This window comes from Pristis pectinata, chromosome 9 (assembly GCF_009764475.1).
Source record: "Pristis pectinata isolate sPriPec2 chromosome 9, sPriPec2.1.pri, whole genome shotgun sequence".
Lineage (NCBI taxonomy): Eukaryota > Metazoa > Chordata > Chondrichthyes > Rhinopristiformes > Pristidae > Pristis > Pristis pectinata.
The window spans coordinates 43,158,663-43,175,514 of NC_067413.1; the positions used below are offsets into that span (position 1 = coordinate 43,158,663).

Below are 16,852 nucleotides of genomic sequence, written 5' to 3' on the forward strand. Positions count from 1 at the left end.
ACCCTCTGATTGAAGACACTTCTCTTCATCTCAATCCTACATGGCCTGCCCCCTATTTGTAGCCTGTGGCCCCTGATGCAGGACACTTCAATCAGGATGACAATCCTTCTTGCATCCAGCCTGTCAATCCATCCTCAAAGAACTCCCAATAGATTAGTCAAATGTGATTTTCCCTTCATACATCCATACTGTTTCTGCTCAATCCTATTATGTTCTGTTATCAGATGCTCCATTATAGATTCCACCATTTTCCTTACTACTGTTAACAGGTCACTAGTTCCCTGTTTTCTCCCTTCCTCTTTTCTTAAACAGGCAGGGTTACATTTGCTCCCCTTCAATCCATGGAAACAATCCCAGAATCTACAAAACCTTGGAAGATGATAACCAGTGTATTTACTATTTCTAAAACAATCTCTTTCAAAAATTTGGGGTTCATCAGCCTTCAAGCTCACCAGAACTCTGGTTCTATTTTTCAACTAATACTTCGTTCCTTCATTTCCTCATTCTCACTCGATCCTTGACTCTCTTTTATGTCTAGCAGGTTTGGTGTGTAGAAGGTAGAGATAAGAAACATAAAAGTAGACTGTAAGATCTTTTATAAGTACTTAAAAAGTGAGGCCAAATGTGGGCCTCTTACAGTTAGAGACAAGAGAATTTATAACGGAGATGTGGAGATTACAAAATGGCAGAGGAACTAAACTATTAATCTGCAAGCTCCCAAACTCAGGCTTACTGCTATTTCTGGCAAATTTATAAGACTCTTCTTTTGATTTAATACCATCTTCAATTTCTCTGGTCAGTCATAGATAAATCAATTTTCCTTTTGGGGTTTTGTGCCTTAAAGGAATATATATTTATTTGCAACTTGTGCATTATTTCTTCAAATTGCCTGTCCACTGGCATACTTTTTAAAGTATTCTCCTAACCACCGTCAAATCGCCTTTCATAGATTCCTCTGTTTAGATTAAAGACCTTAATTTTGCATTGGTCAAACCCAAAGGTAAAATACTATATTATGTTCACTCTCCACAAACATCCCTTGACAACAAGATTATCAATCAGCTCTTCCGTTTCTGAAGCATAATTACACATCATCCTTTGACTCTTGCAAATCACTCCATCAAAAAAATGGGAAGTACGACCAGGAATGTGTCTTGGGATTCGGGAGCAACAGAGAGCCAACAGCTGGGAACTGGATAGGCTTGGAACCGGGTGGAGTAGATTGTGACTGGCCCAAGGGCGCTTCACAACCTGGTCGAATTTCCAGAGTGGTCCAATTAGCTGTTGCTTTGCGTTCTGGAAAAAATGAGTGACTTGGTCACGTAGCGCCGCAAACAAAAAAGCTTCGTGTCCTATCTCCTAGATCACAGTGTAATTTTACGACAATCTTTGCACTTTCTCTTTCTCCCGAGCCAGATTTCACCATCACATGCAACTGAATTAAAAAAATCCAAAAAAGTTCTGATTCCTTGCACGTCTAAATGTTCAATCAGACTTTTTCTTCGGTTGTTTGCTTGCTTCGGAGATGCATCGTGACTGATGAGTCACGCAACGTGCTCCAAGTGCGAGTGTGTGACTCAGGGCTTTGCCAGGAGCTACACTCACTCACTCGCAGGCAGAGCCCGGGAACCGTGCATCACCGCTGTACCCAGAACCCGGTCATGCCAGCGACCAGCCGCTGATCACGCAGCTCGCCCCCTGCCATTGGCCGCCGCGCAGCACACCTTTGTGTCTGATTGGCTGACGCTCGGGGCCCGTGGCCCCGCCCCCGCGCGCGCTCCACCTGAATGGAGCGCTGGGCGGGGCGGGGCTTGATGAGCCGGTGTCAACAGCTGCAAAAGTGGCAACAGAGTGTCGGAGCGGCGCTGCCTTTGTGAGTGCGTTTGCGTCCAATTCATGAGTTTTGTCGCTGAAAGCCAAGACTCAGGCAGCGTGTGAGTATCCCTCCTTCTTATATCTCTCTTTTCTGGGTGCATTTAAGAGTCTCCAGCCCTTCTCATCCGATTTCTTTGATCGGTTTAGTGATGTGCCCAGGGATTGACGTCCATACGTCAGTGAATCCATTCGGTACTTTCCTTCTTGGAATCGTGCCGCTTTTCTTGGCTGAATCAAACAGATTTCCACTAAATGCTGTTAACGTTGGTGGAAGCTTGTCTATTCTGTATACGTGTGGCGAAGCATTAGGTAGATGTTTCGTTCTAACGAAACAGCAATGGGCTTCAGTAATTGCTAACACAAGCTTCTGAACAGCAATATGCTTCTATTCGTTAAAAAGCTGCTTGGTGATTTCATCTCTCCTTCCCCCACCCAGTTTCATTGGGAATAAACCGGCGGTTGCTTTAAATTGAATGCACTATTATTGAACGTCGGTGCCAGATTCAAACACAATTACAAGTTAATAAGGGGAAGTTTGCTTTACTCCCCTGTAACCTGGTACAATAGTTTGCACCGTCCTGTGCCGGGTTTTCCCTGCGAACCCTTTGCACTGATGCAAGTGACGCCACTGCCTATTTTCTGCCTGTTAGTACGGGGGAGGGGAAAGGCTGTGTTGGAGCTTGTCTGGAAGTGGGTGAAAGGTTGCCGCGGTGACTGGTTCAAGTTCGCGCACGGCTCAGCACGCAGCCTTCACATGGGGTAGAGCCTGCGCCAAGTCCGCCGCTCCCGCATACGCAGCGCCGTGGGCGGGGACCGGGCTCGGCTCATCAGGTCTGTTCCTGCTGGTGAGTGAGGAGAACAGCGCCGGAGACTGCCTGCGTGGACATCTGCATTCCTTTTTCCCCCCTGTATAAAACCACTTCGCTCTAACTGACATAAATCTGATCTAAGAGCGAAATCGCTGACTTTATTATTATTATAAACACTGCAAAGAAAGCTGATATGAGGACTCTAAAACGCTGAAGGTTTGTGGGGTAAGAGAGAAGAACAGTGAGGGCGTGTATTTCGGGAGGTGGAAAAAGGCAAAATATCTGGTTAAAAAGGCAAAATATTCCACACAACAAATTAGAGTGTACTAGGTGCGGACTGCATGACCACAGATCCTTAAAAACAGCAGGCTGAGCTAACAAGGTGGTTTAGAAGCTTTTTTCTTTATTTCTTTATATTTTCATTTTAAGATACACTTTATTCTTAAAACATATATACAGAAAATACAATAAAATTAGTACACATCTTTAATTAATTATGCCAACAAGCCAACACATTCTCTTACAATTATTGTTTTTACCCTGTACTACGTCAATGCATTGTGTAATGAATAGATCTGTACGACCGGTATGCAAGACAAGTTTTTCACTGTAACTCGGTTCAAGTGACAATAATAAACCAATACCAATACAATGCTTGACACAAGAAATTCTGCAGCTGCTGGAATGTGGAGCAATACACAAAAAGTGCTGGAGGAACTCAGCAGGTCAGGCAGCATCTATGGAGGGAAATAAACAGTTGATGTTTCGGGCTGAGACCCTTCATCAGGATCATACAATGTTTTAACCTTTCATGTTTCCTCTTTAAACAATACACTCATGAAGTGTTGAGAGGCTGTTACACAGGACCCACTTGTTCAGTGCCCAATGCCCAGTGACAGCAGGACCATGGACTGTGGTTGTTCTCCACAAAACCTTTGTGGTGACAGTACCGAGCCTCTGTGCATCTCTCAGCAGGTATTCCTACACCTTGGAATGTGCCAGTCGGCAGCATTCACTTGCCGACATCTCCTTACACTGGAAGATCAACATGTTTCAGGCAAACCAAAGTGTGTCTTTCACCTAATAAGTGGAAATCAAAAAAAGTGCAGAATCTGCTGAAGGGTCTTCGACCTGAAATGTTGATACCGTTTCTCTTCTCACAGATACGGCCTGACCTGCTGTGTATTTCCAGAATTTTCTGTTTTTATTCTGTATCTTTCACCAAGTTGACACACTTCCTGCGGCAGTTGATGTTTGTCTCAGTATGTGTCGCTGGGAACAGCCCGTAGGTCAGGGAGTTTTCTGTTACTCTGCTTCCTGTAGGAAGCTTTGTTTTTTAACTGAGACTTGGAATGTAAGAGCATGGAGATAATGTTAGAACCCGTAGCACCAATTGGAGCATAACTTGAGTACTGCATAGAGTACTGATGACCATGAGACAGGAAAGATATACTCGTACTGGAGAGGGTGCAGAGGAGATTTACAGAACTGGGAAGTACAGAACTCCCTGGAACAGAGGAGGCTGAGGGGAGATCTAATTATGTGGTTTATTATTTCTGTCACATGTACCAAGGTACAGTGAAAAGCTTTGTTTTGCAAGCCCTCCATACAGATCATTTCAGTACATTGAGGTAGTATAAGGGAAAAGCAATAACAGAATGCAAAATATAGTATTGCAGTTACAGAGAGAGTGTAATGCAGGCAGACAATAAGGTGCAAGGCCATGACTGGGTAGATTGTAAGGTCAAGAGTCCATCTTATTTGTACAGATCGAGATGCACACAATTATGAATTGCCTAGAAAAAACAGGAAGGACCCATTTTACTTGGCAAAAGAATCAAAAACCAGGGGACATAGATTTCAAGCAAATGGTTAAAGGATTAGTGGGGAGGCCAGAGGGTGCTAGAAGTCTGGAGCATACTGCCTGAAAGGATAGTAGAGGCAGAAATCTTCACATTTATAATGTGCTGGGATGTGCAATTAAGTTGATGCGTTTTGGAGGGACTAGTAAGGCTAGGATGTACAATAAATGGTTGGAACCTAAGAGGGACTGAGGAACAGGAGGACCTTGATATACAAGCCTACTGATCCCTGAAGGTGGCAGCATTAGATAAGGTGGTGAAGAGGTGTATTAACCAGGGCATAGGTGAGCAGGGAGATCATGGCACAATTTTATAAAACGTTGGTTATGCCACACATGGATTATTGTGCAGTTCTGGGTGCCACGCTATAGAAAGTGTGTGACTGCACTGGAGAGGGCATGGAGGAGATTAACCAGAATGTTGCCCGGGATGGAGCGTTTCAGTTGTGAGGAGACACTGAATGGACTGAATAGGTTTGATTTCCTCGTGGTGGAGGAGGTGTGGGGGATACTTGATAAAAGTATATAAAATGATGCAGGACAGGGGAGATGGTGAGAAACTTTTCCTCTTAGCAGAGGGCATGGATGTAAGTTGAGGGGTACGAGGTTTACTGGGGATCTGAGGAAGATTTTTTTCAACCAGAGGGTGGTTGGAATCTAGAATGCACTGCCTGAGACACTACCACAACATTTAAGAAGTATCTACACAAGCACTTGAACCACAAGGCAGATGGGATTTGTGTAGATGAGTACTCGATGACTGGCATGGATGTGGTGTACTGAAGAGCCTGTTTATGTGCTCGCTGAGTCTGTACTCTAAATGCTGTGGCCTGCAGAGCTACACACCCAGTCCCTGAGGGCAAGGTTAGGCACTCTTGCTCTTTTTCAACCGGCACAGATGTATTGGCCAAACGGCTTCCTTCTGAGTTGCAAGTTTTCTATGATTAACAAGTGAATGTGACAAATATTGTATCAGCTTTCTGCACAAATGTATTTGAATGATATATAAATTATTTTGGATGAAGCCAAGACATTAAAACCATCATTTATTTATTTTGTACAGGCCAAGTGAATTTGATACTTTTAAACCTTGTATGTTTAGCAATAAATATTTTGTGACAAGTATCATCACGTCACATTAGCCATAGTTGCTTATCCCTCATTGATTGCTACATTGTCTGACACAGTTGGCCGTGCACTGTTACTACCTGGGACAATTCCAAACTCTCTGATTGCAGGCTCTGCTTCTTTAGCATTGGCATTGTTTACTCAGTCCTTGGTCTTGGACTGTTCTCTGGGGTGGGGGTGGTGGTGGTGGGGGGGGGGGGGGTGGTGGTGGAAGGAATCCCCTTCTCCTCCTCTTCTTTCATCTCTGTGTAGTTCCATTGATGCCATACACAACTACTTTCTACATGTACCCCAAAGACGTTTTTTTTCTCTATTGCTTACCTCAACTCTCTAATTGCCTCTGTGCTGATCTCAACCCCATAACTGCTTCTGTGCTGTTAGTAGGTGCCTGATATTGACACATGTATGAGTCACAATTTCCTCCAGCTAGACATAACCTAGTCATTGTACATAGCCTCCTTCACAACCCTGAATGATCACCACGTGCTCAATTTCCTTCCCTGACCATTCCTGAAGTGTGGAGCTTATAACTGCTCACATTATTTATCACCAAGATTGCTTTATTTCTAATCATTCACCCATCTCTGCTCGGGCTTTATACTGAAACCCATCATTTATGTCTTTGTCAACCTCTTCCTTTTCCCAAATATGAACTTTACTGGGTTATAATTATCAAATGGTCAAGAGCTTACCATGTTAATGCTCTAATGTACTGTGTTTGCCCTACTTGTAGCCCTTCCTGAATGGATTTCCTTCACCAACACTCCCCCTCCAGTTTTGCTGTCATGTTGTGCCAGAAAGGACAAAACATGCATCTTCCTATCCTGACTAATTTTTTTCTTCCACCACCACATGTAAAGCAGTTTTGGGATATTTTCTATGCGGATGGCGCAAGATAAATTCAAGTGGTTGTCAGAAGATATAGTGTTATCTGATTTTAAAGAGAATATGCTTGCAATATTGTGGGGAGAGAAACAGTTTAGTTTCAGTGCAATTTTTTCCCCCAGGTTCTGATGCAAGATTTGTAGTTTTTAAACAATGCAGAGTCAGAGGAAGGGAGGGGAGGGCAGGAAATGACTAAAGGGAAGGTCTGTGGTGGGGAGGGCAGGAGAGGTTAAACTACAAAGGGGATGTCGGTCAGAGCCAAAAAAGGGCAAATAAACAAAAGACAAGTGCAAAGAGAGTGTAAACGGGAATTTGCCAAAAGCTGCTGTTGGGGGGGTGGGGGGTGGGAAATGAGGGCAGTGAATTATGATATGAAATTACTGAACCAGCGTGGGATCTGTTACGTGCCTAGTTGAAAGCTGAGCTGTGGTTGTTCTAGCTTGCATCGAGTTTCATTAGAACAGTGTAAGAAGCCAAGAAATGGATGGAATCCTAGCATCTCGCGGACTGAATGGAAATTTCCACAAAGTGGCCACCTAATCTGCATTTGGTCTTCCACACGCAGAGAAGACTGCATCACAAGCACTGAATACTTGACAGAAATGCAAATGAATGGCAGTTCACCTTGAAAGAACATCTTAGGGTCTGAGGAAGTTAAAGGAGCTTGCATAGGTTGGTGCAGTAGGAAGGGGAGGAGATGTTAGGGATGATTAAGGAGTGGGCCAGTGTAATATTCAGGAACTCATCCCTTCAGAATGCTGGGAGGTTGTGTGATGGTGATGGAGGGGTGTATGGTAGTGTATTTGTGGGTGGTGTGGATTTATAGTGAATGCTGGTTGTCAATCTGTTCCCCAGGATCAGAGAGAGAGGGGGGAGGGGTCACTGAAGGGAAGGGTTAAATCTGGGCCCCAGGAAGATGGGAAATAATAGAACTTGACAGTAAAATACCTGAAATGTTCCCATTTCAGGGTGAGAGCAGGAAGCAGCATCAATGCAATCACCTCATTGTTGTCGGAACAAAGGTGAGGGATTTTGCCTGAGTAGGACTGGAACATGGAGTCCTTTAAACGTTCCTTCAGAGTATCCCAAAGCATCCTGCATTCAACTGAGTACTTTTGAAGTGTAATCAGTTGTAATGTAGCATTTGTGGCCAACACACTGGATGATTTCCCTGCTGTACTTCAGTATAGTGCCATAGCACCTTTCACAACCAGCTGAGGGAACGGAATTGGACTTGGATTAGTGTTGCATCCAAAAGGCAGCACTGTCAGTAATGCAGCACTTTCTCAGTTCTGCACTGAAGCATAGATTCTTCCCTAGAATGAGACTTTAATTTGCAACTTTCTGATTCAGGGATGATGCTGATACTGTTTAGCTGTTTTGACGTACTTCCCTTTCCTGGTTGTGCAGCTAAATATTTTACACACTATTACTTAACATCCCATAGCATGAAGGCATTAACAATGTAGGGGTACAATTGCTAGGTTCCATTCTAACTGTAACTTTTAATATTCCTGCATTTGGGTGTCTCCTTGTAGAGTGGGTTGGGATTTAGTTGGGACATGCCAAAAGTGGGCTTTCTTAACAGCACTGAGACCTAAGAATGAGTCAAAATGTTATCAAGTGTTATTGCTATGTGACAATGATTAAACAACAGGGGATCATTTGAGAAATATTCATAAATGTGAAATGTATTTTCCATTTTCAAAGCATATCTTCTGTCCAAGGTTGAGATTAAAGGGATTTAACTTCTTCAGGTCATTGGTTTCTTTTTTTAAGCTGCCTATGGCTTAAAAACAACTGACTTTCTGCCTCAGGGTTTCTTTTTATTAAAATTAAAATTGCTGCCAATGAAAAGTTCATTGGTCAGAAGTAGACATATTGTTGATCAGTTGGTCACTTTTACCTCCATGTGCAGTCAACCAGTGGCTTTCCCAGAAGTATGAGAGTCACACCAAACCAAATTTGAACACTATCTGGGGCAATTCCACGAGCAACTCGTTTGTGAATTAGTCAAGGTCTGTACAGGCATGCATGATTTATGCACTGAGTACTGCTCACTGGCTTCCAACTGGCAGTGAGGTTTCTAAGTATAGAAAAGGGAGGGCAGTCTCATCATTTTGAAATTTATGAAGCAGAATTATGGGTAACAAGTTCTTTTTTTAAATTGTACATTCAGCATTGCTGAGGTGTGTGCAGGGAATCTGGCATATCAGCTTCAAAGTGTAACATAATCCTATCTTGAGCAAAACAATTCACTTTATAAAATTTAAATTACAATAGAGAAGCTTTAAGTATGTTGTAATTCAGTGGTTCTATTGATTTGCATACTGTAATGCTTTCTAAATATAAATTAATAAAACATTCATTTGCTTCTTCTGGTTCATTTCATCATTATTTTGTAACATGTCAGAAATATACACTCTTCCTAATACAACATATTTTCCACCACTATGAATTCCCATGCCTATAATTATAATATAGAGTGGCTATGTAAACCTGTCACTGTGGAATTATACCTTATTCCTAGCAATGTTTTGTATATTTCAGCCTCTCAACATGCACTACTGTGCTTCACCCAACTCCGCTTTCCACAGTGCTATAGGCTTTATTACTAAGTTATAAATAACATAAACTTTAAAATATTATTTAAAAATTGCTATAATCCTAAAATGAGGTTCAAATACTTTTGTATCCTTGATCTAATTGCTCCTCGTCACCAAAGGCAGCTTCACCTGAAGACATCCCCTGTCTTTATTTCTCTCACATTGTGTAAAACTAAGTTAGAACAAATCATTTTACTTTTAAAATCAATATGAACAATACGTGGATTTTGGTAATGAGTGTTGCTGCAGAAATTTTTCATGTTGATCATATCTGTGATCTATTAAAAACGTACAACAGTAAAATTCTGTTGTCCCAAACCTAGACTGGGGCTGGTGAGATGATCTGATAGAAGTAATCTGAACTAAGTAAAATTCCACAGGAAGAATGTTCGCATCTTAAAATTCATGGACAAATGCTGCATTTCCAATGGCATAATTATACGAACAGAGCAATCTTTAGGCAACATACAAAAGGGAAATGAACACTAAATGATAGCAGAAGAGTTGGCAGACGTTCAAAATCATGAGTCAAATAACAATTTTTGAGGAGGATTTTAAAAGTGAGGGGAATAGAAGCAAAGGCAGGAAGGAGCCCTGGAGAACAGGGTGAGAGACCTGAAGACCAAAAGTAACATAGCAAAAGTAGGGCAGGACCATAGGTGATATACAAATATAAGGATTTTAGATGTGTCATTTATGAATACATGCATTTTAAGTCTAATTCACTAAGGTCAGTGGAAGCCAGTGAGAAAGATAGTGATGGGTAAGCAAACTAGAGTGGGCCAGGCTATGGGAAGCAGAGCTTTGCGTGAGTTAATAAACTGGCACTTGGAGGCCCGAAGGAATTAAATCTAGAGATGACTGCACTATGAATAACATTTCATTGGTGCTGGGGATGAAATCAGGAGAAAGGCAGATAATATTGCAAAGGAATTGTGATGAAATGTGACTGTTCCCTTGATGGACCAAGACACAAGATTTCATTCCATTCTCAGCAACAGGGAACAGGAATGAAATAGGAGAACGGGAATGTGTGCATACTAGAAATTGAGTAATACTTAGAAGTTACAACAGATAAAATGTAATTCGGGCAAATGAATTACAAAGGTTCATAATTCTGTGGTAAAGAGGTCTCTCCTGCCCTCTGCCCTCAACTCCTTGTTTGTGGTTTTAATCATTCTAATGTTCACATGAGAATTACTCATCCATACCTCTGCTTGTTTCAATTGAGAGTTTGAGGAGGAATAATACAAGGCATTGAATAATGCAAAACAACTACAGATGCTGAAAATCTACAATGCAAACAGAAAATGCTGGAAAAGCTCATCTGTGGAAAGAGAAACAGTCAATGTTTCTCAGAGCCAAAGTGTTGACTGTTTCTTTTTCCAAGCCAAGTTGAGTTTATTGTCATATGCACAAGTACAGTGAGGTACAGGTACAATGAAAAACTTGCTTGCAGCAGCATCACAGGTGCATGATTCAGACAACACTTGGAACATGCATTCCACAGTCCACAGACGCTGCTTGACCTGCTGAGGTTTTCCAGCATTTTTTGTTTATAATACAAGGTATTTTTTTAATTTTAAAAATATACTTTATTCATAAAAGTATATACAGGAAATGCAATGCAATTAATACATGACTTTCTTTGCATTCAATACGAGGTATTCACAACCTCAAAGGTATCTTGGTGGTTTTGGTCAAGGCAATTTGGAGCATTGGGGGATGGGGCTGTGATTGTGTGAGCTGCTGCTAAAGACTGAATAACCTTGGGTGGATTTTGTAGAACAATAGGTGCTTATATGTATTTTAGGGAGACAGGTCTGCTGTGGGTGATATTTGGAGAGAAAAGAGGGAGACCATGTTTATTTCTCAATGGTGGGTGGTGTGTTGGATTTTTTTTTTCATTTTTGTAGAGAAGCCTTTGCGGAAGGAACAATTACAATTTTAGTGAGTTTGGGGACAAGGAAAAGTAGCTGAATAGGCAGGGTGGAGGATGTGGGCAGCTGGTTTCAGTAACTGGAGGATGAGATGGAGAGAAAAGCTGCATTGATTAAGATGTTTTGATGTAGTGAAATGAGTAAATACTGAATGAATTAGTGAAATCTCAGCAGTGATTTATCTGTATTATTGGGGTAAGATATTAGGAGGAAGAGGGAACCACTAGTCTACATCCTCAGTTAAATCAGGACCCTGCGTGTGTTTTCTCTCAACAGGAAGAAATGATGGAGGTGGGTTTCAGAACGTGCCGGGACAATGAGTGTTGCTGGGGCAGCCGAACGGAACAAGGGGACATTGAGGCAGTTGAAGCACTTGTGTCAATGAGCTGCAGCTGGAAGTCAGACCCCAGAAGGTACACCGAGCTGAGACCGCTGACACCAGCCTCCGATGTATCTGAGGAATCCGAGGATAGTTTACCGTCCAATTCTAAGGATTTCCACACTTTTCCCCTATTTGTAAGTAATTTTTGAAGCCGTTAAAGCTATTAAGAATTGTAGATAACGCTGGTGAAGATTGGGCTTTGCAATAGTGTATTGGGTAAATTCAGTACCTGTGGGATGTGCTGAGTCATCAAACCAGAGAATAGCTAGACTGTCATTGAGTAATGTTATAATAACCCTCTATTCCAGTACCAGGGTATCAGAAAATCAGCACAGCCACAGGTGGGTACATCAGGATCAGGCTTGACCAGGATGTCCCAAATATTTAGACTTGTGCATGAAGACTTAGGCAGAGGTGTCCAAGGCTGCTGCTCCTGTAAAGCTGTAGTTCCCCAGCATTCAACATGCAGATATTGATGAAAAGGAGAGGAAAGAAGCTTGGCAGGGAAAGAGGGATTAGATTGCTTGAAGCATCTTTTGCATCATAAGAAAGTCCCAAGTGCTTCACAGCCAGTTAATTGCTCTAAGGCACCATCATTGTGTACAACAAGCTCCCACAAACAGCAAGGAGATGAATAACCAGGAGCAATTTGTAACATTTTAGTGGTGAAAGTCAGGACTCAGCTTGTAGCCTCCAGAATTTTCAGTGTCCATCTGAATGGATGGGCAATGGCTCAAGTTAATATCTCATCTGGCTGCCCGCATTATTGAATGCAGAATGTCCTCAGTGCTGCCCTGTTATGTTTTCATATGAAAACTGCTGTGAAAGATAAGATGTACAATGTGTTGAAGGGAATGGGTGGACTCCAACTCTTGTTTTCTCTGTTTCTAGTGTTTAACCCCACCGTATAGTCCTCCTACTTTTGAGGCATCTCAAATGGCTCATCCTATAATGCCAGTTCCTTCCACTCTACCTAAAGTGGGAGTTCCTTTACCCAGGCAAACCAGCAGGGTTACGGCAACATCGATGTCAGTGTCCACCAATGCAACGTATGTAAGGAGTCCAAATCCAACCAACGTAGCCACAAGACAGCGGTCCCAGGCCACAAGTGTGATTCGTCACACTGCTGACGTATTATCCTGTTTGGATGGATCTTGTCCGATTAGGATGGCCCAGGAATCTGCTGGTCAGCAAACAGCACACAGGATGGATCCTGAGGGTGGAAGTGAAGAGAAAGCATTGAGAAGTAATGGCAGTAAAAAGGGAAACTGTGTATCACAGGAACTGAGTTCTTCTATCAAACTAGTAAATGAAACCAATAAAGGACCAAAAGAAGATAAAAAACAAAACCAAAGCTTGGGTCCAACCACGAATTCCACAGTCATTACAGAACAAGCTCTTCTTTCAAGGACCCATCCTCCTGTCAACACTCAGATTCGGCAAAATTCGGTGCTGCTCTCACCTCCAGCCTCTTCCAGTGTCCCTCCATTGCCCATCATCTGCCAAGTGCTACCGGTCGCTGCAAGCAGCCCCGTTATGACTGCTGTAATCCCCAACACTCCTGGCAAACACCCAGCCATGAGCCCTCCTCCTCTTGTCTTCATGGGAACTCCGGTTTCAAAGGGCGCTCTGATGTTTGTCGTGCCACAGCCTGCAGTCAAGCACACAAAGCCGCAGGTCACCAGCCTCAATGGCACCAGACTGTCTCCCATTGCTCCTGCCCCAGGGATCCTGCCACCTGTCCAGAAGATAGAAGCCCAGATTGATGTATCTCGACACCGCAGCCACATCTGTCATCACCCAGGCTGTGGGAAAACCTACTTCAAAAGCTCTCATCTGAAGGCCCACATGAGGACTCACACAGGTATGGGATGTGCACTTTCAGGGCTGCTTGTAGTCTGCCATCCAGTTGTTTTGTTTCCTGGAGGTTGAATTGAGCTGAGTCAAGTGAGGAGCTCCTGAAACTTTGCTGACTGTGTATCTCCCAGTGCCTAATGCTGGGCAGCTAGCTGCCTGTGGGGAAGTACCAGGGCTATAGGGCCTTTTTTGCAGTGGGTTGCGGGTAAAGGCTGTCTCCTTGTCCCTTTGTCCTTTCCTCAATCCTTGGCTTAACTTCATTTACCATGTATGTAATCATTTTCCCAAAGAATGAGAGATTAAACCAACTGAACTTTCCAGTCTCATTAACTGATAATTATGGATTACAGCAAATTAAATTGAAATGGGATAGTATTGAAGTGTGTAATTTTTTTTTAGTTTGAGGGTAAGATTGACTTTGTGATTTAACATGATGTACCTGAGACGTACTGTAAATAACATCGTGAATCCTGTTACAGGTGAGAAACCCTTCAGCTGCAATTGGGAAGATTGCGACAGGAAATTTGCACGTTCAGACGAGCTCTCCCGACATCGCAGGACACACACGGGAGAAAAGAAATTCGTGTGTCCTGTGTGCGAGCGGCGGTTCATGCGGAGCGACCACTTGACCAAGCACGCTCGGCGACACCTCTCTGCTAAGAAGCTTCCCAACTGGCAGATGGAAGTGAGCAAGCTGAACGACGTCATCTCTCCAGTACCTGCTCCCTAATCCTTGTGGGCTCGGCAGTCACATTCACATCAACCAGTGCAAACGCCACCTGATGGAAACTGTAGTCAGTTCTGCTAGAAATGATGGAACTGAGTGAATGCAAGTTTTTATGTATTATGTATGTATCTTGTAAATGTTTATGCATAAACGTAAGCAGAACATAGCATGCTGAACTGAGAGATTACAGAAATACATGAAATTTGTATGGCGGGAATGTTTCACCTTCTGGAAAATGATCGGTTAAATGCAGTTCTTATGTGCACCGTGCAAGCTTTGGGAAGGCGGTGAGTAAGGTGACTTTTAACTGTGAGAATAGTGAATTAGTTGTTCACTACCTCTCACCACATCCATCAGTGCAGAAGCTGCAGACTGCTGGTGAGCATATTGCTAGCACCAAAGCCTATCTGAAGTGCTTGTGAGCAGTATCTGCTGGTGGCTATACACCAGTGTGCAACTCCTCAGCAGTGAAAGGAGGGAAGGAGAAGCGAAGAATCAGGATCATGCCCATTCATATTCAGTGAATGGAAAGGGTAATAGGGGAAACTGTGGAGTATCTGGGACCCTGTCTGAGAGAAGCTGAGACCAGCAAGGAAGGACACTCTTAATACCACATACTTACTTTTGCCATGATGTTGAGGACATTGGGGTAGAAATTTCCAATTGTGCGATAGGTGGGATTGAATTAACCATCATTTATAAGCACAACCAAATAATCTGGAGCTGAATGTTGGGCATTGCCAACAACAGGCAACTGAAGCAGATCACAACGCCTGTACCAAATTTCTGCACCAGTACTTATCTTTGCTTTATGAAGTTACGGCCAGAGGGCATGAAGACAATTGTTTGTCCAATTGCTCATTTAAAAATTGACATGGGCAAATACTCAAGCTAGCTATTTTTGTGATTACATTTTTATGGGAGTGCTGGATTTGCTAATATAGCAAGTTAAGTTTTGGGACAAAATTTGCTGTCCTTTTTCTCAGCAAAGATGGAAATTTGTCATATCTTGCACGTATATGGGGATATGACTAATGCTAGACTTAAGTTTATACATATTGCTGTATACATTTATATGTTTTGTAATTCCTTGTGTTACTACTTATTTATTTCATACTGTTACCACAAACTCTTGTTTAATAATCGACTTGGTTACTGAACTTTTTTTTCCTTGGTTTCTTGGTGTACAGTGTATTGCTTCCTCTAAAGGAATGGTTCTTCTCTTTGGCAAACAAATAGCATGTGTTTATTTTGCTTTGAGGGTTTCCTGTATTTGACATTTTGGAGTTCAGTCTTATCTCTCTGTGCCTCTTCTGCGAGGACAGTCTTTTTGTTGCATTAATTGTTAGAAAATGCCAGACTTTATCTGTTACTTGGTCTAGGAGTATTTACTTAATAGTGACCCTGTTGATTCAGCTACAACTATTTTGCACAATGTTTCTTTGATCAACAAACATTGCTGGAATTGACCATAGGGAAGGCAGCTCCCTTTAGCCACGTATTATTTTATAAAATGGGGAACTGTGGCCCTTGACCACATGCCTCTTACATCAATCAGTACAAAGGCAGGATAATGGTGAGGAAACCCTAAGTATCAGCATTCATTGTGAAAGACCGGGGATGATTGATAAGGTGTCTGGTAAGCATCATGAAAAGGCCTAGATTTCATGCACCCATGTGATGCCTAGTTACTAACTTGATTGGATATGTATGTAATCAATTAATACCATGATTGGTATGTAAGCAGCCAGGATGGACTGGAGTAAATGTACAAGAAGTGTATGATTTCCTTTTGTTCGCTGGGGAGGTTGCTTAGGATATCCAACGACTTGCTCCACAATACGCTTTTAATGATGGGAACAGATCTAGGTGTTGTGTGATTCTCTTATCATTTGACCTCCCCTTTCACTTGGCTCAGTCGATAGGCTACTGGGGGAAGTGAACAGCCCCCAGACACCAGGACATCCCAATGTGAGAGTACACCTGCACTTCTGCATTTAATTCTAGACTGAACCAGGTCAGCCCCTGTACCCAAATCTAGAAGGTTCAACCAACCTTCGTAAGTTTGTTTGTCAGCAGGGTGATTGTAGACTACAAGGTGCATCAGACTGGAAAGCGGACCTCTGAGAATAGACCCAAATAACAGCTATTCCAACCCAAAGGCAAATGGCAGAGCCCCAGTGGGAAGTGGAGGGATCCCTCGTGTGCCATTTGCCAACCTTGACTAGAAACTTATTGATAAGTTGAATTGTGTTGGAAAACTGAAGGAGTGGTAGAAAAAGAATAAAGGTGATAAAATCTGAGTCTGGTTCTCTGAGCCCGTGGAATTAAGGAAATGAGTGAATGTTTTTTTCAAAACTATACTTTATTAATAAAAATTTATACATGAAATACATGTCCTTCTTTACATTCATTGTGCTAAGTGACCAATACATACTCTTACAAAGGTGCAGTGCAACTCGCGTTTTCTCTTCAACCAACAATAAGCAATCAACAAGCAAAGTTACACAGGACCCAGCCCCTTGGTCTGCAAAGAATAGGAAACAGACGGCAGTGAATTTGGGACGGACAGTTCTGCCAGCCCTAGAGAGTGAACCAAGTGCCTCAACTGATGATGACATAGATTGGGTCTCTCTGGTTAAGGAGGCGTATGATGAGGGTGAGGTGGATTGGCATTCACCCTCTTTGTATGCACTGCTTTTGAGCCAAAACCACTCCTGTGAAGATACAATACACCACTGCTGTGCCACCAGTGAGTTCAATGAACCACCCCAGCCCAGTT

General features: G+C 42.6%; 1 protein-coding gene across 1 annotated transcript; it reads left to right on the forward strand.

Annotated features, from left to right (window-relative positions):
• The first annotated feature begins 1,812 nt into the window (after window positions 1-1,812).
• Window positions 1,813-16,455, forward strand: LOC127574196 (Krueppel-like factor 10). The gene is made up of 4 exons (XM_052022985.1): window positions 1,813-1,934; window positions 11,381-11,620; window positions 12,378-13,350; window positions 13,823-16,455. Exons 2-4 carry the CDS (start codon window positions 11,387-11,389, stop codon window positions 14,071-14,073), a joined length of 1,458 nt encoding a protein of 485 aa, XP_051878945.1. The 5' UTR covers window positions 1,813-1,934; window positions 11,381-11,386; the 3' UTR covers window positions 14,074-16,455.
• Window positions 16,456-16,852: the final 397 nt, after the last annotated feature.